This window comes from Hetaerina americana, unplaced genomic scaffold, assembly GCF_022747635.1.
Source record: "Hetaerina americana unplaced genomic scaffold, ioHetAmer1.1.p SCAF_16, whole genome shotgun sequence".
NCBI lineage: Eukaryota > Metazoa > Arthropoda > Insecta > Odonata > Calopterygidae > Hetaerina > Hetaerina americana.
Genome location: NW_027286719.1, coordinates 197,271 through 217,394, shown reverse-complemented (window position 1 = coordinate 217,394; position 20,124 = coordinate 197,271). Strand labels below are relative to the sequence as shown.

The 20,124-nt window shown below is 40.8% G+C and overlaps 1 protein-coding gene across 4 annotated transcripts in view; it reads right to left on the bottom strand.

The window, feature by feature from the left end:
• The window catches only part of CaMKI (Calcium/calmodulin-dependent protein kinase I), a 212,586-nt gene extending 194,715 nt beyond the window's left edge, over nt 1-17,871 (bottom strand). For all 4 annotated transcript variants that reach the window (XM_071584000.1, XM_071584001.1, XM_071584002.1 and 1 more), the window contains exon 1: nt 17,435-17,871. In XM_071584000.1, coding sequence (XP_071440101.1) covers nt 17,435-17,547 — 113 coding nt within the window. In that variant the 5' untranslated portion in view covers nt 17,548-17,871. The remainder of the gene's footprint in view (nt 1-17,434) is intronic.
• Nucleotides 17,872-20,124: the final 2,253 nt, after the last annotated feature.

The window sequence follows — 20,124 nt, the reverse complement described above, 5'->3', positions numbered from 1 at the left end:
CACAGAAAATACCTAATTTCGGGTAATAATAAATTGAAATTAGTTTTTAAGTGTAAGATTATTTAACCCCTTCAAAACTTTAAAAAAAACATAGTAATTACAAGTCATTCTCAATCAATAACTTAAGTTAATAATGTGGGTCGTGGTAGTCCAGGGGTAGAGCGTTGGACTACTGACCGGAGGGCTCGGGTTCGATTTCAAGCCTCTGAGAGACCGGCCAGATTTCTTGAAAATCTGATCTAATTTTCGAAAAATAATGTGATGCACTATTTTATTGAAATGGTAAACGTCAGCCAAAAGTGTTAAATTCGTGCATTTCAGTCCGTTTAAAATGTTATCATTCTCGATGATCAACACGAAGCCTGACATATTGTGATGGTGAATCACGATAAGGTCATTACCGGAAAAGTACCTAAATGAAACATTTCCTCTTACCATATCAAAATAAAATATCACAATAAATATGAAATAAAGCTGTTAGAACATGAAATAAAAATATTCAGAGATAAAATTGTCCAGGACTTAATTTTAATGTCAAGCTTAAGCGAATGTCTCAATTTGCGCAATCTCAATCGAGTGTGCCTGAGAGCACACTGCAAACTAAGGGTAGGTCAAGGCCTGAAGAGAGCATCACAGCGCAAACACCAACGTGCGAATTTGCAGAGTTTCGCGAGCGTATCTCCAAATGATAGGCGGGGAACTTTCTCGCGCAAAAAGTATCAAATAATCATATTTTTCAGTGTATCTGTCGATTTCTCCGAGTTTTTCGGCAGATCATAAATCGGTTATGGATTTTGTTTGGTAGTCGGTGTACTGGCCTCCTACCTCGAGGGTCCACGCTCGATTCCCGAAGATTCAAGCTTCCCTCAAGCATCTCTACTTCGCGGGGTGCTTTGCGTAGAGCACTTTGAGCACGCCGTCAGTCGGATGGGACGTTTAAATGTGTGACCCATTTGCGCTTTCTTTCAGCGTACGCATTGTAGACTCTTGGTTTCGCTTCATCCGTCTTCTCCCATTCCTTTAACATTCTGCCCCGTCCAAATTATTCCCACATCTATCCCCAATGGAGCAAATGGCCTCAGCTGTCGGTCGCTCCCCCCACGAATAGCCACCACCACTACTACAGAGAGCAAATCCTCGAGTTTCCCAAGGTTTCCTGGTCTCGCCGGTTTAAGGATCTTGCGTACATCCCGTCGATATTCACCCGAACGCCGATACATCGCACCTGGAGCTCGCACATAAGTACAATCCAAAGTACCAACAATTTTGTCTTCTAAAACGCCGTCCTCGACGCACGCATCTGGGGGAAAACCAGAATATTTTCGTTTATTCAAATGTAATTTCAAGTATACCAGTCACTTAACGATTGATGATAAAGATTTTTCAATTGTATAATATAATTTTCTATCAATAATATCAAAATATTAACCTGGAAGGACTACGAACACGATACTTGTTTCAAGAACAATTTCGGCCTTTTCTAACGTCATTATTTATTACACACTTCAACACTTAAAATTCGGAAAAATAATCAACGGCACTTTCCGCAGACGTTGATTCAAATAAAAAATACATCGGAAAACGATGCGATTAACTACATTCCGCTTCGTTATTTATTTAAGAGCCTGAGAAACAAATCGTGAGTAAGCCACAGTTTAAACGACTATTGGCAAAGTGTTAGAGAATACATTTGCACAGACTCCAAAATACCAGAATAATTGGATGTGTAATAACTCAACAAGTACTGTACACGTCCATCGTTGCATAAACAGAAACAATGTAAATTCGATGAATAGACACTTGTAAACTTCCGGAATTCATCGCGACGTACAGATAAATGGTTAGCAATGATTGCATCCATTCGCGAGAGAAATACAATGAAGCGTTTTTTACATACTTTAATATCAGTTTAAAATAACTTCGCGGAATAACGCGGTGGATGTCACATTTTATCCAACTTTCGTGGCGTATTATTACATTTTTTCTTTACTCATCAAACTTACGACAATAAAACACAGTTGATGATAACAAACATTTTTTTAAATATACAATTTAAATACTTCAAAAAATTCTTTAAAAAACAATAACAGAGACATTGAATCGACATATTTACCTCGCCACGGCGCCGCCGTAATTCATCCAAGTTAAATCATGCCAAATATTATATTATACCCATAATGAGTACAACGAGATAATTCATTCCCAATCCAGTAAAAAGTCTGAATTAGCTGAATGAAGAGTATGCATGAGAAGTGATCATTCCCTGTCCCCGACTGATTGGCATCAGAACAGAGTTCACTGCATATGAGGCTCGAACTAGACGCATCCATTTCCACGTCCATCGCTCCAACCATCACGTCTCCATCACAGTTTTTTCCTCTCTAGCAAGAATAATTGAACTGATGACAGGCTTTTTCGACGACACATAGGAGGTAAAGCCATTGTCCGAATTTAAAGTCTTTGAACGGTTCAGAGTACGGTCTCCTCCCTAACATTCCATCCACGAGGACTCTTCCACTCAACTTGCATTCGACCTGATTTTGGAAATCACTGCTGCTTCTGAATACTCGTGCATTTTTCGGTGAGTAACACTTCGCAATAATCTCCGCCGTAATGCGATTGACTTATTTTCACTCAGAATCAGATTTTAAAATTTACTGGAACCCTTGACGTATCCAGAATATTTCTTCACAAATGCATCACGACGAGAACGCCAGGCGATGAATTTTTTATTGGCTCCTCGGTATCTTCACATAGACCGCGAGCATCCTGTCATCCCAGTTATATTTTCAATGCAAAAATCAACGATTCATTTTGATTAAAATATAATAATGTTGCTGCGTGAAGTATTAGTGGGTAACCTTCACCAGGTCCCCTGGCTAAGGAGTCGCGATCTCCAATACCAGCGTTATTTCTGAACGTGTCCAACTATGGTTAGGCTGGGAAATAGTGGATTATCGGGTGCTTTCGAAGGTCCACGGGAGGTGCAGAGAAAGATGATGTCCGTGTAAGAATGATAAAAGTGAATTTCATACACTACAAAATACTTCCAAAATCTACTATGCCTTAAAAAGCAAAAACTTCGCGTTGATAACACATTATTTCCAACAGCTGTCACTGAAGAGTGATTTTTCGCTGAAGAGTAATTCCTGAAAAGGAATTAGGTACGAGTTCGTACCTAAGCTCGGGCTCATACCTAAACCATGACCTGACGGCACCACTAAAATAATACCAGCAAACGCCTTGCCGTACGATTGTCTTCTGCCTTCATGGCCATACCACACATTTAAAACACCTTGAAAATGGCATGAGATTTTAGCATTGGATTCGGTTGATTTTGATCCATATACACCATACTCACTGCAATTACGTGCTGCAAAATAGAAAGCAATTCAATTAACCGAACCCTATCGAGGCCCGCGACGAAAATGTTTTCCGCAGTTTTAGAGCAACCTGGGAACATTGTATTTCATCATGGATAAACACAGCTATATAACAATGCTTAGGCTTACATCTATGATCGCATAGAAACACAATTGGACGCACAGTTTAGATTTCAGCTTAAACTCGCAAGGACGCCAAAGTTTACAAAGACCTTTCCATGACAAATAGCAGCATTATTAATGCATACAATTGGCATTCGACAAATGAAAGAAAAATAAATCGTTATTAATATTTGATGAACCATAACGCCCATGACATCATCAGTTTGCTAATTGTTTTGCGAAATTTGACTTTCTCCAAATTTTTGGTAATTTATCAAAATAGCATTCAACATTAAAAACCTTTTGCTGACACTAAAATTAATGGATAAATACAGTTACCAGCAAGGCATTGGACTAGATTCCCTAGTGCCAGTAAGCCAATTATCAGCTTTTATAAATGTAATCAAATGCGAAACTTTAAGCTTACCTTCAGTTGCTTTGCACGATCGTGTACTTCCCATGCATATTGAATTTCTATAATGTCTCGTGACGTGAGTGGTTAATAAAAAGGAGTAATGAATTAAAGCGATAATGATAACGCTTTACGAAAGTGTGCCGACGACACTTCTGGTTTCTTCATTTCATATCAGGGTATGAAATGAAGAAACCAGAAATGATAAATTCTTCATTTATATCAGAATTTCAACTCCATTGGTTAAAGAAAACTTTTTTCTCTTGCAAATATTCCATAAACAAGTGACGTCATACATAAGGTACTCACTTCACTCTTCTCAGAGGGCTGGCCCTGCGGCGCATCGGTCGTCATAGCTCCGTGGCGCTGGCAGGCAAAGGTACCCGGATGCCATTTTCAGACGCCATCCGAAGAACGCCATCGGGCGACATACGGAATTACTCCTTTTGGGTATCAAATATTCTCTCTTCCTCCTATTGATAAGGTGCGGGCAACGATTACCTGGATGCAATGGTAGCGCTCTTAAAGTGATGTTATATTGTTTGAGCCAACGGAAGGCGACCTATGGGAATCAAGGATTCGGTTTCGCTGCAGGATGCCGGCAGAAATGCACCAAAGAGCACCGGTAGATTTGCCTTGGCCATTGGCAACGCATGCTTCACATGTAATGGGCATTGAAAAGACTGGTGACCTAGAATACACTATTTTTCAGTCAAGAAAATTCAGTTCAGAAAGTCAGTAAGCCTCAGACGGCTATGGAGACGAGGGTCAACGTGGGCCTTAAACAATTGTTCGTTAACGAGAGATGGTGCGGGGGTTAATGTACTGGCTTCCCACCCTGAAGGCGCGGGTTCAAATTCCGGCGGTGTTGAATATTTTTCAGAGGTATCTCGATCCCTACTTAAGATGCTTTGTGGGGGGCACTTTGAGTGAGTACGCCGTCCGTCGGATGGGACGTTAAACTGCGGACCCCTGGGCGCCTTTCGTAAAGAGTAGGCTAATGCCGACGCCGGGTTTCTCTCCACCCATCATCCTTTCCTGTCCATCCCCTACGGCGCAAATGACCTTAGCTGTCGGTCGCCTCTCCTAAAAACTACCACTACGAAGTGGCAGGGCCAAGAGGTCACCCCCGGACGAATGATACGGAATAAAACTTCCCAATCGTGGAGAAGAAAGTGAATTACTTCTCTCGAACGCATGGTTTGAGCATGAATCTTAGAATCGGAATCTCATTTCAAGGGAAAGTTCTACGGTAACTATTCATTTCATCGCGCATGGAGAGAAACTGCGAAGGTTAACGAGGAAAGAGAGGGCCGCGCGAGGCGCTGAATGTGGAACAGACCACTATTTGATAGTTTCAAAAATAGATCCGGGGAGGAAGCGGGAAACCGTCAAGATTACGGAAAACAAGCATGAGAGCCTTAAAGACGGAAACGTACACGACCAAACCGTGACTTAGCAGCATAAAACCATGCTCAAGGTGAACGCGAATGCCGAGTATTAACAAAAGAATTATCGAAAACGGAAGTTTGAGTGATGATCGTGTGAAAGAACTGGATTATTAACGCGCTGAAACCCACTTTGGAGTAAGTATTGTCGGTAAAATAAAGGATGGTGACCGGCAGATAACATAAGTGACGAATTCGATGAGTCCTCAAAAAAAGAGGCGCCTGAGAGAATGAGATCGCAGGTAATTTAAGGCCACGAGGACATCAATCAAATGGTATAAAGAGATAAATAAGGAATGCGAAAAAATCGAGAAAGAAATATGGGAAATGAATGGTAGAAGTATAATGAATACGGAATGAATTTTGCGGAAACCATTGGCAGTTACGGCACCGGCCGAAGAGGGCAAATGACCAGGAGAGCCAACGGTATATTCAATAAGGAATAAGTGCGGCGGTGATGCCAACTATTATGGACGTGGAGTTACAGATAGTTGGAGTGAGTATTTGGAGGATGTATACAAAATTTATGCAAAGTAGATTGGTGAGAGTGACGCCTGATAGGTTTATAAGAGTAAAAATTAGATTTTAACATTGCTGCGAATTTGGAAAAATGGACAATAGGCAGGCATTGACGCTATGACTCGTGCAATGTTGAAACCGGAGTCTACCGCGATGCCTGTCTGGTGGACTTTCCATGAAGCTTCCGGGAATAACCGTCGCGTAGGTTGGCTCTGTTGAGTTACGCACCCCAGTCCTGGAGGCGTCCAGAACTGACGGCGAAACTCTTGTCCACAAAGAACCAGCATACGCGACGGTTATTCCTGGAAACAGCATGGAACCTTCATGTCACGCATAACTCACTCACACAAAACGTACAGTTTATGGTGGAAGAACTAAGAAGGAAGAATGTAATAATTGTTTCATTGTACAAGGGGAAGGGTAGTGTGATGGAATGCGAAAATTATAGAGCAATTCGTTCAATGAGTATGCATGACAAAGCGTACATAAGTTATACACATACATATATACACTTCCATAACTTGTAAACTCTTCCCCTCGCAAACCTTTTCCCAACTTGCCCTTCCATCCAACGTTTTTTCAGCCCCTTCGATTATAACCTTTCCCGTAGTTCCTTCCTTCTCTTTCTTGAGAAAGGTGGCTGGGACCACCGAAAATTCGAAAACTAGTGCCTTTCTTTTCTTTTTTGTGTCTTTCTGTGTTATATATATATAATGTAAATGTTTATATATATATATATATATATATATATATATGTATATATATATATATATGCATAAAATGTATATGTTTATATATATATATATATATATATATATATATATATATATATGCATAAAATGTATATGTTTATATATATATATAAACACAGTAATCAACCCGAAGATCGGTTTGGTAGGTGATGGTAAAGTTCACCCAGCACTAAGCTCAACGGCGTGTGAAATTCACACAATGGTAGGGGGGCCAGTTCCTTTCCCGGTTTTGGTTTCCCATGAAGATCTGGTACCCGAAAAATCACTTGCCCGGGAGCTGAACCCGGGACCCTCCAATCAGTAGTCCAACGCTCTACCCCCTGGACTACTGCGGGTTCGATTCCCAGGCAAGTCACTGGGCACCTGCAGCTCCACCCAAGCTATGTGATTTTTGCAAGCTATGCGATTTTTCGGGTACCAGATCTTCCTGGGAAACCAAAACCGGGAAAGGAACTGGCCCCCCTACCCTGACGTGTGAATTTCACACGCCGTCGGGCTTAGTACAGGGTGAACTCTACCATCAACTACCAAACCGAACTTCGGGTTGATTACTATGTTTATGGTTTATATACATACGAGGGTCATCCGGAAAGTAGTACCCGTTCGTGCCGCATGAAGTGCTGACGACGCGAGTAGCCGCTGGACGAGGTCAGATAGCTTCAGTGGCTTGTCTGCCTTCTCTGAGCCAAGTTGCGTGACGCTAGCATTGCCTGTGTTGTTTCTGTGATTGTTTACAATGTTTAAAAAAATTGAGAACGCCGCCAGTTGTGAAGTGAGGGCAGTGATTAAATTCCTCAATGCAAGAAACGTTCGCCCATGTGATATTCATCGCCAATTAAAGGAGGTGTATGGAGACAATGTAATGGACGAGTCGTCTGTTCGGCGGTGGTGTCGCAACTTCAACATGGGGAGGGGGAACACACACGACGATGAGCGTTCGGAGAGACCGTCTGTCATTAGAGACCAACTGGTGAGCTCAGTTGACGAATTCGTGAGGAACGATCGGCGCGTCACAATTGATGACATCTGTGAGCATTTTCCCAATGTTTCTCGAACAATTGTTCATGAAATTGTTAAACACCATCTGCATTATGCAAAAATTTGTGCAAGATGGGTCCCTCGCGTATCTCAATGAGCTGGCGGCGAAGGACTATGCAGCAGGAATACAGAAACTTGTCACACGTTATGACAAATGCCTTAATTTGCTTGGAGATTATGTTGAGAAGTAGTTTAAAGTATCCTCTTTCAAATAAAATTTTTTATGTTTGTTAATATTTACTTTTGTGTCTTTATTTCACGAACGGGTACTACTTTCCGGATGACCCTCGTACATGTGTATATATATATATGTGCGCGTATGTGTATACATATATATATATATATATATATATATATATATATGTGTATGTATGTGTGTATATATATATACATACATGTACATATACATACGTATACATTTATTATTTGTATTGTATACATCCATTTGGCAAATATATATGTATAACGTGCCCTCCGGTCGTAGTCTAACGCTCATATATGGGTCGCGGCAGTCCAGGGGCAGAGCATTCGACTAATAACCGGAGGACACGGGTTCGATTCCCGGGCAAGCCTCTCTGGCCTCCCTCAGCTGTACCCAAGCTGGGTGATTTTTTTTTAATTTCCAGATCTTCCTGGGAAACTATGAACGGCACAGGGAAAGGCAATGGCTACTGTGCACTACCCTGATGTGTGAATTTCACATGAGAGAAGGGGGGCCAATTTGTTGCCGGTTGTTCAATATATGCACACTTCTTAAGAATTCCTGGTAGAATTACAAAGTATTTCCATATGATTTTTGCCCTAAGCCTTGATATACTTTCGTTGACAATTTGAAAAATGAACTGAAGCTACTCAACTCCTTTCCCCTTCGCTTAATGTAAAAGAGTCGATCATAGAATCGCCATTTTTCCAGAGGCCATCGAGCAAAATATTTCGGTGGTTTAACAGATGGGAAACTCAGTCGTGATGGAAGGCCGTTCACGCGTGCCAAGGCAATGCCATTGGGAGCGGACACGACACTGCATAGCGACGAAATTTGAAAAATAAAAAGGAAAAATAGAATTTTTGCCAAGCGGCAATTGAGGCAAAAACTGCATAAAATTACATTCGGATAAGGCTCTAAATTACATTCGAATAAGTCTCTAAATTACATTTGAATATGGCTCTAAATTACATTCGAATATGGCTCATCCAGTTTTCTTATTTCAACACACTGCATGAGTAAATCTCCCAGAAATAATGGCCCAAACCTTGAATATACTCGTGTTCACAGCTTGCGCCTCAGTGTACTTTTTTGTAAATTTAAGAATAATGAAATTTTAGGGTAATAAATACGTATAGACAATTGGAAGAAGCAGTGCATACTCCCTGTTAAAAGCAGGGGAAACAATTTTTATCGAAGAATACATGTAGTATAGTTTCGCTCGAGGGTAAACCCGTGACTAATACGAGATTTCCTCGACGAGTTTTTTTAGAATTCCGAATGTTTTCCGATAGAGCATGGTTACAGAGTCATCCCCATTACTTCATTAACTTTGATTCGTAGGAAAAATAGAAACATTTTTCCACATTTCGCCGCAGCATGCTACTTGGTTAACGACGCCTGTCATGGGGATGGCTCGCCGCGCTGATGACGGCTACCATGGGGGAACATTGTCCCGCGCACTACCGAAGAGGCGACTGCGATGATTTTACGGAGAACTCGGCGATCCTACTTATAGCTGAAATCAAAATGCTACCGGCCGAAGTAAAAGTGGCCAATGCCTCAGCTGAAGTTAAACTTCGGGCTTTGTTGGGCCACATCTTCCCACGAATATTTTAGATGCAAAAACCCGCGATAGCGTCCCTTCCGGAAGTCATTCGTTTAAGTTACTGGTCGAACGGGAAATTTAAAATTAACTTATATCGTTGTTAGATGAACATTTTTTGCTTGATATTTTCTTTTCTTTAGCATGAACGGCCTTATACTCGGAGCCTCTGCGAAAGACCGCTGGTGATGGGATTTCGGGTCACTTTACATAAAGTAATACCAACGATTCGTCCTTCGATGTATCAACTTTCTTTCTGGCTTCGTTCTCCTTCGGCCGAATTGCCTTCATCCCCAAACGCATCCGAAACGTGCGATTTGACATATTCCGAGGCACACTTTGCCTAGCCCACCATGGGCCGATCGCATGCAAATGAAGGAGGAGGCAGTTGATGTCATAACATGGGAGAAGAAATATATCTTCGAGAAAATAGATGACCTGGTGCACACCAATTGCGTGCCAATCCGCAGAGAAAATACTGAATCACATACCTAAGGTGTTGCTCACGATGGTAAGATGTGGTGAGCGACAGTCAGAGGCTTTCTCGCCCACGGTGCCGTTTCTGCGGGGCGCGCCCGAAAGAGACGAGTCATGCAGACACGCATGTTGGAGGAGCGGGAGATTGATTTTTAAGACTTTTGATCTCTATCCATTTTATGCCCACATCACTTATATTTCACTTGTGCTAACAAGCTCAATAACATGAACAGGAAGTTAAAAAGTATCAACGTGTATCACATGCCCTTTTGCATCATTCCATTATTATAATTATCATTATCATTCCATTATTTTTTTTCATGTGGCTTATTCGCTTGATATACATTCGTAGCAGGCTTCCACATCTTAGCACAAAGCTAGCGTTTCAGAAAGAAAAAGTCGGATTCAAAGTGAAATGCAAATTAAAACGAGACTATTGATAGATGTGAGACCGCCGGGGTTCAACAAAAGACGAAAAGCACACGCGCCGACCAGGAAATTCTTCGCAACAATCCTACAGTGGATTCGCTATGATGGCGAGCATCGAACCCGGAAAGGCTCGAGGGAGGTTGCCATTTCCAGAAAAACTTCTTTTAAGAGTGTTACGAAAAAGGTTGAACATTATATACTATAAATTAGCAGAACGTTATTTCCCACTCGCACCTATTTTATGGGAAAGAAACTATTCGTTTACCAGCCTGCTCACCTCTTCAGACTCACTGAAATCTTCAACATACCACAAAAACAATTACGTGCTTTCCCGGGGAAAGATGGATGCATTGGCAAGTAGGATGAAGCTCTTGCTAGCGTCCAGCAGCCTTCTTCTTAGTGAGACGATGCGGAATCAGAAATGTCCGAGTAGAATCCAGCGGGGCGGAGGCCAGGCGGCCGCCAAAGGGGGCCGAGGCGAGTGCCCTCGGCCGACTGGCCGTCCCATCCATTTCGCACGCATTCTTGAAACGACTGCCTATTATTGATAACTTGCCCTTTCAATGAATCTTCCCTTTTGCTTTTCAAGGACTACCGTCGCCTCTGAGTCACGTGGGCGAAGGTGGAATGGAAACGGCCATCACGCCCCACCGAGACGAGTCGGCCCCGAGTCGGAGACGGGTGATGCGGACGCGCGCCCGGCACGAGAGACGCGGAGGGATGGGATGGGCACGGCTGGGCGGGCGAGAACCGCGAGCCCCTCGCCCGCCGCAGCGCGGCTGAAGACGGCGATGGGGGGCCACGCCGATGGGATAGCGGGCGGCTGACCGCGCGTACAGTCGGCAAGGTAAACAGCTGATTTTTGTGAATGACAGCCCATATTTGAACAAACGCACAGATTTTGGCAAAAATAAAATAATTCACCTGTTTATTAAGTACACCACGACTCGAGATGGGTATGTGGTCGATTCCATCTAGTCCAGAATCTGTCTACGGTAGATATGCCGTTGGACCCTATTTTTCCTCAAATACACCCTCTCTGCAGAGAATATTTGGTTGAATTATTTTACCCAGCCCTTTTGCTACTTTACATGAGTTATCGGCAAGAGCTACCTTGAAATCTAATACCAACATACTATATGTTGTTCCTAATCATTGCAACTTCTCCAAATCATATATCTTCGGGTGCTAGCTTTGTAGCTATGCAAGTTATTAAGTTTGTAAGAGGAAACCTAGGTCGTACAATAAAAAAAGTGTACACGGAAATATAAAACCAGAAAATTCAAGGTAAATACTCTGTTAGACGTCATAAAATACAGACCCCCACGCAATCAATTCTGGACAAATACTGCAATCTAAAAAAGCTAATTCCTTTATTCATTAAGCTGCTCCACATAACAATCACCAGAGACAATGTGTGCGAGATAAAGGAGGTGAGCGTGCACCATACATCCTCACTGTCGCTTATGTGGAATTAAAAAGTAGCATATTCTCCCATCCTTAAATATTTGCGGTTGGGAACACAATCCAAGCTGGATAAAGCATTTGCGTGGGTGAATAGAGAACTTTCCGACCTCAACGTGAAGATGGTAGCACAACATAAGTCGAGGAATGCGTCGGAGCATGCGCCGAAAGATACCAACATTTCAGCTATTGTGGACACAGAGTTGTTAGACAATCGTTTGAGTGAGACGTGAGGGGCTTCGTGAAAATGGAAAGAACTGAGCGTCTAGCTGTCATTGAATATTTGTGTTTGAAAGGCAACACGCCTACGCAAATCAAAGATGAGTGGGACGCTGTGTACGGAGAGTCTGTGGCACCGCTTGCGGCCATGAAATTTTGGGCTGCAGAATTTAAACGTGGCCGTACCAGCTTTGCCGATGATGAGCGTTCGTCTGGAAACTGCGAAAATCACCAGTAACGTCGAAAAAGTTTACCAGATGATACTGGACGACCGCCGAATTAAGTAAGGTAAGGGGGCTACCAAAGGCTATGGACATATGGAAAGACCGTGCTTGACATATATTTAATGAAAAATTGGACATGCGTAAGCTATCCGCGCCTGGGCCGCGGTTGCTCACTTTGGACCAAAAAGCCATTCGAATGATCTTTCCAAAGGCCTTATTGGAGCGGTTTATGCAAAGCGAGTCAGATATTTTGCGTCGATTCATAACTGTATATGAAACTTGGATCCACCATTACACTCCTGAGACGAGAGAACAGTTAAAGCAGAGGACTGCAAAAGGTGAACCTGCTCCGAAAAAGGCGAAGGCAGTTCCATCGGCCGAGAAGGTGATGGCGACGGTGTTTTGGGATAGCCAAGGAATCGTGGGCATCTATTATATTCCGAAAAGTACAAAAAAACGCATGAATTGCAAAAAAATAAACCAATAATATGTAAAAAATAATACAGAAATTGCAAAAAATAACGGCTGCATTTGAAGAAGAAACTAATTTTGCATCAGGAGAACGCATCAGCTCGCACCTCGGCGGTCGCCATGGCTAAAACTCGCGGATTGCACTTCGAATTAGTTGGCATTCACTGGTATTTACCAGATCTAGCCACCACCAGCGTTTCCTGTTTATTTAACCTTATGGTTTCACTTGGAGGGCAAATATTTACAACGGACGAGGAGATTATGGCAGATGTAAACGTCTACTACGCGGAGAAAGACGTCAACTACTATTTGGAAGGGTTAAAAAAGTTATAGAGTATCGCAGGAAATACTGCATTGACTTAAGGGGAGACTACGTTTAAGAATAAATAAACCCATTTGAAGAAGAAATGTCTCGCTTATTTGCTAGGCCGGAAACTCTTACGCGGCTGAACACGTGTATTGATGCTCAACAATACTCTTTCATTAAAACAATTGTCTCACCAACAGTCCAAATATATGAAGTAACTCCTTTATTTACACTGATAAAAGTATCAGCCCTGTAGTTATGGAATTGGGCTGCTGACCGGGTTCGATTCCCGGTTCAATTCGCGTCTCTGGGCACGCTAAACGTCACCCAAGTTATGCGATTTTTCGGGTGCAAACTCTTCCTGGGAAACCGTAGGCGGCACAAGGAAAAGATCTGGGCCCACTACCCTGATGTGTGAATTTCAGGCATGCAGTTTGTCTTAGCATTAGGAGAGCTCTTATCTTACTTACCGCCCAGACCGTCGGGTCGATAACAACTTTAATTTTTCTTTTACAACTAATGAAATATGAAGAACTAGACGAAATGTTGAACTATAATATATAAAAATTCAGCAGGGCACTATCATCGTAAAAACAATTCAAAATACTAGTTGACAGCAGCCCGTGACAACCACTTCGTTAAAATACATCGAGGAATGAAAAAACAGCAGAAATTAGCAATTTTCTGAACGTGCGAATGAAACGGGTGATGGATCATTTACGGCATAAAATTATGTCTATAATTGAACATTCTATATCAATAACTCGGATTTATTTGTTGTGAAGATTACAAAAATCATTTAACCGATAGTTAAATATTCCTCAGTACCCAAGTCGTTTATTGAAAACATGATTTTAATTATTACAGTGACATATTTTTTCGTTTCCCTAGACTTTAGGGGTTATTTTAATAATGATCATTTTTTGGATAATCCTGAGTAATATTTGCATTCCTCATCGACGTACAGTCTTGTTTTACACAAAGTTATGAATAATTCATCAAACATATGATGCCCAGAGGAGTAACTTGGTTTCTGCCATAAATGGATCACGATGCAGTAAGGGGATATATTATAATAAGTGGACTTTCCCACTCCTCGGACACGTATTTGCTTAGAAATAATTTCTATTATTCCCTCTCCAGGAATCGGAAACTGGGAAACTCCCGCAACCATTACATTCGAGAGATCACATCACACGTTTGCTCTCATAGCATACGTATAGAACGTTACTGGGCGCTAGAAAAATATATTTGTTTTTCTACATCGTCATTATTTTCACTCGAGTAAGGCAACGTGCAGCTGTTAAGAGAGCAAGCAGCAGTTATAATTTCGCGTTGAAACGAAGCACCATACATTTTCATAAAAAGTTAAATCATGGAATATACAATCCACGACCGTACAAATCGTAAAAAATCGCACGATATAATTATTCAGTTCTTAATACAATAATTAGAAATATCCACTGCTCGTAAGTCAATCATTAATTATTTTAATACCCACATGCGTGGATTCATGGGGATTTTCCGAAGCAACTCGCGCTCATTCTTATGGCGATAATGTTACCTTCGCTACGTGAAGTGTAACTGTGTCCCGCGTGAGGTTTCACAATATTTCTGTCGGATTTGACGTCATGGCTACCAGTGCGTCCAGTTTCAACTTTCTGGATCTACTGCTAGCAGGCTAAACATTTTAACGCACACACATGCACTTTCACTTATATTTAGAGAGTTAATCTCATATTGGCATTACTGCAGGTCACTTTGAATCAATCTACATCATTCTACACGGTGCTTTAACTGTTTTTACAATTGGCGCTCAAGTAACACCAAATAAATGAAACGCCACTCTCCCATGGTCCCCAGCGCAACGCATGAAATCAGAATTCCTCGGAAATACTTCGAAATATCCACCGCGTTTTGGCACTCGAACCCTGGACGTTTGGAACACAAAGTGTATTGGAAAATGCCCAACTTGGTAATGAAGAAAATAAGTACTTGTCGGTTCCATCCGATGCCAGACGCACACAAACGACCATTTGTACCACAACACATGATAACTCTTTACTGCTTCCACAAGAAATTGCGGGAATATTTTACAAATAATCGTTTTCCAGCACTTATATTGAAGCTGATTATGCGACTAGTCCCGTCGAGCTGCTACCAAAATTATCCAATACGAGAAAAATATGGAATAATAGGCAGAGCACAGTGCAAACGCCTACTCCAATTTATGTTTAGTGCCTGATTTCTCACAGGATTCCGGTTGTTTTCTCAGCCATTTGAACATAAATTACTTCTGAGTTTTTATCTAGCACGTTTTTACAACCGAGGGGCGATTAAATATCTACGCGACGGCCATCCGTAAACATTGAAAGGATGCCGTATCAATAAACTCAACTGGGAAAACAAAGATTCAATCAATGGCTCCCCAAGCCGAAAAAATTAATTCAATCGCTCGGAATGCGAACACAACACTTTAAAGGATAAATCTATAATCCGACCGATGTCCCTTAACCCACTGCATGGGTTATTCTATCTTGGGAGCATACATTATCGGGGTCGGACAGAATTGGACAGAGAAACGGTATTAGGCACGTTGGAAATGGCACGTCGGTCGTCGCCCGACGGGCGCACCAATTTCAGAAATCCAGCCGCCTGAAGTGCGCACTCACACTTGCGTCGCAAGCGTGAGCATGCGATTGATGGCGGCCGAGGACCTTGGATCACACGCCGGATCACTCGAAACTAGAGAGGGAGAGCTGGAGATCGCCGCAAAAAGAACTGTCAATAATTTTCTGGTGTTACTTACGCTGAGAATATTTACGGCTTCGCTAACGTCCTGATTTCTGTTAGCCTGCGGCCGAACAACCTATAATCATCACTCGTGTCGATGTCTTGGAAAATTTTTGCAGGAGACCGAATTAGGTGATTGGAAAAATATTTCACTGAAACCACCTGGCTGAATGCAATTAGAAACATTTCCTGCGGTCCGAATGACTTCTATTAAAGGCCGATTATGTACAACGACTGTGATGTACATAATGTCGAAGACAAAAACATGAATGAATAGGTCGCTGACTGCTCTGAAATATGAATGAGCCTCCAACAGTGCGAGAACGGACGTGTTTCGAGATCTGAGTCCCGTCGTGTCTCGTGTTAAAAAAAACAACCAGTTTGCGGCCTTGTTTACAGTTCAATTGCCGTCCTAAGATACAGATGAATACAGCGGTTTCAAAAGGAAAATTTCTACAATGATATTTTCTATTTTTTTTAATTAATGTGAAAAGTCAAATTACGCACTCAGTAAGACATTCGCATTATGATCAAACATTGTTTACATAATGCTAGAGAAATGCCCGGGCCTTGCTACGAGGTAAAAGGGTTACCTTGGACGAAAAAACTTCCCCAGATAAAATTTACACAAGGAAGGAAGGATTAATAAAATAACCGTAACATAAAATTTTGATATGCGTGGAAATTACGTACTTGGACTGCGATTATCGACCAATACCTATGAATGAGTCAGCAAGTATATTTTAACAATTTTCAAATTTAAGTGAACGATTTCATTATCCCCTACAGACGTAATTTTAAAAATACTATCTAAGCTACTCACGGTGATATAATGAATATCTATTGGCCTGGAGAATGGAATGTGCATTTGTACATTAAAACAGACGTCCATCGGGGAAAATATCAGCCTGATAAAGCTGCACATTTTAATAGAAGGTACGCGATATACTCGCTCTTAACACACAAAAACCATGCATAGCAATATTTACGTTTCAATTCACACAGAATTTCAGGGAATACATTCTAATTACATGATTTTTCATAAGAGAACAGATGACCAGTAATTTAAATATTTTAATGACAAGAATTCCGTGTACTTGAAAAAAGCTTACGCAAAATAGGCCACTTTTGGGTTTCCCTAGAAAATGAATAACTGCAACACAAAACTATGTTCTCGCAACAGTGCCATAATTTTTATTAAATTCCACTTATTGGGCTGCAGAAGAGGCTACAGTTGAACGACGTTAATTACCAAAGAGTGACATATTGAAATCCGATTCAGTAAACACCCACTCCATTCTTAATCCGATTCCTCAACTCATTGCTACGCGCTGGATCGTGCTTTTGATGAGATTCCCAACTTCCCAACGTTGTCAATAGTCGACAGCATTCCATACTGTTCACTTTCCTTACATTAAGTTCCCACTAGTGATTGAGCCATTAATAATATTTAAAGACAATAGTCAACAGTAAATATATCCAGGAACAGAACATCTTTCTAGCGTATTATCGTAGCGGAAAATACGAACATAGCAGTCGCAAAGTTATTTTAATAAAGGGAATAATAAAAGAATATCTATTTACTTACGTGCCAAGAAGTTCTTTCAGATTGTATTTATCCTCAACGGATGGTTGTCTTTCAGTGTCTTTGCCATCCTTTTTCGTCTTCTTGGAAGAATCTTTTTTCCCAAATAAAGGCATCTTATCTTCAGGCTATAACATCCAAAGAATGTATACGCCCTCACAAAAATCCACTGTTATGACTGACTATCCCGCCTATACAGACCGCGAAGTACACGTAACACAGAGAAGGTTCACCGTGAGCAGTCTGCTATGACAATCACACAATGTTTCGTTCTTAAAGGTCAATCGTATAGTAACGGAAATTAAAACAAAAAGATCGACAACACTTGAGAGCATTCATTGCTATTGGTAACGCTTAGGTATATAATAATCCATCAGGTCCATTGCATGACAGAAAGACAAACCAAATCACCTGCGAAACACGTTAGCACACTTACAAACCTTGGCAATTGCATGACGTCAATAACTGGTCCTGCGCGTTAGCGATGACATCTAACCGTAAGAGATGAACATCAAAATGCGGTTTCGTTTTGAAGTTCTGCGCGGTAAACATAAGAGCACCAGTAAAGAAGTAAATTTGCTGAAGGATCTTTAAAGCTATTTTCCCTGTAAACTATTTATAAGAGATATCAGCAAAATACTGAAGTTATAAATTATTTATTTCAATTCTTTTACGTCCTATTAGTTTACTCTATAAGGAATTAGTCATTAAGTTTAAAATTGATTTAGATTGAATGGCTCATTGGTTAATTAATAAAATAAATTAAACCCTCCCATAGCTTATTACGGCTAAAGGAGATTTTATTTTATTGATTTATAAGATTTTAGGGCTCAATTTTTTTTATCACCGCTTAATGGTTGTGTATTTTCTCTTTTAATTCTCACTAACGAAAATTACTGTGTATATATATATATATATATATATATATATATATATATATTTATATATATATAATATTTATAAATAGGCATATGTTTGTGTACATAGATACACACACACACACATAATTTTCGTTTAAGAGAATTAAAATAGAAAATACGCCAGCATTAACCGAGGATAAAATAAATTGAGCGCAAATTATTAAAATAAAATAAAAACTTCTATATGCGTAGTAATTTGGCCTTCTTCAGCTCAGACTCTGAAGTCTGGCCTGAAGAAGGCCGAATGCTTAAACTTTGTGAAATGTGAGTGATTTTTTACATGTTCTCTGTTTACATTTTTGTGTTCTATTGTGCCGCCCAAATGTCAATGTGCTCTCATGAGTGCTTGGAGTAATATATATATATATATATATATATATATATATATATATATATATATATATATATATATATATATATACATATATATATATATATATGTATATATATATATATATATATATATATATATATATATATATATATATATATATATATATATATATATATATATATATATAATGTATAACACTTAGCACTAGTGGACACAGACAAAAACACAGAAACACACAAAAAAGAGACTCACTATTTTTCGAATTTTCGGTGGTCGTTGCCACCTTTATCAAGGAAGAGAGGGACAGAACTGAAGGGAATACGAGGGCTGGAGCGATGGATGGAAGGGGAAGGTGGGGAAAGAATTCCGAAGGGACGGGTTTGGAGGGGCAGCGTTAGAAGGGTGGGGAAAATGTAGAAGGTGATGGGGTGGAAGGGGGATGAAAATATAATTAGAGCAGGGTAATTAGTGCCTAATATTGATTCCTGGCCAGTTCCAGGACTCCAAGAGCCAGATGAAGGATTGCTCTAATGTCTTGAGTTTCAGTGGAGGATCAGAGGGTGGGAGGGATGCTATGATGGATACACTATAGCATTTATCAAAGGGAGTGTTGTGTTCGGAGGCGTGTTTGGGGATAGGGAGCATATCAATTAAGGAAGAGTTTTTGCATGAGGCTCGGTGGTTGTTGATTCTGATATTGAGGGGTGTGGTGGTCTGCCCAATATAATAGGCAGGGCAAAGTTGGCACTTCAGAAGGTACACTACATTGCTAGATGTGCAAGTAGAGGAGGGAATTGGTGGGAGAGAGTTAAAAAGCGGGTGGGAGAGGGATGGGATTTTGGTTTTGAAAATAGGACATGTTTTGCATCTGGGTTTATTGCATGGCGTTGGAGTGGTTTTAGGACGGGTTGGGGATTTAAGGAGTGGATTTGTAGATTTGAGGAGATCGGATAGGTTGGCGGGGCGTTTGAAAGTAACTGAGGGGCATTTGGGAAAAAGGTTGGCGGTGGCATTACGATTTTTTAGGATAGGGTAGAGGTCTTTTAGGATTATATATATATATATATATATAATATATACATACATTATATGTGTATAATATATATGAATATATTATATGTGGGTCGCGGTAGTCCAGTGGGTAGAGCGTTGCACTGCTGATCGGAGGGTCCCAGGTTCGATTCCCGGGCAAGGTATTCCAGGCACCATCAGCTCCACCATAGCTACAGTGATTTTTTGGGTACCAGGTGTTCCTGAGAAACCATAACCAGCACAGGGAAAGGAACTGGCCCCCTTACCCTGATGTGTGAATTTCCACACGACGTATAGGGCTTGGTACTGGGTGATCTCTACCATCACCTACTAAACTGACCTTCGGGTTGATTACTGTGTTTATGGTTTATATAAATATATGTATATATGTATGTATATATATATGT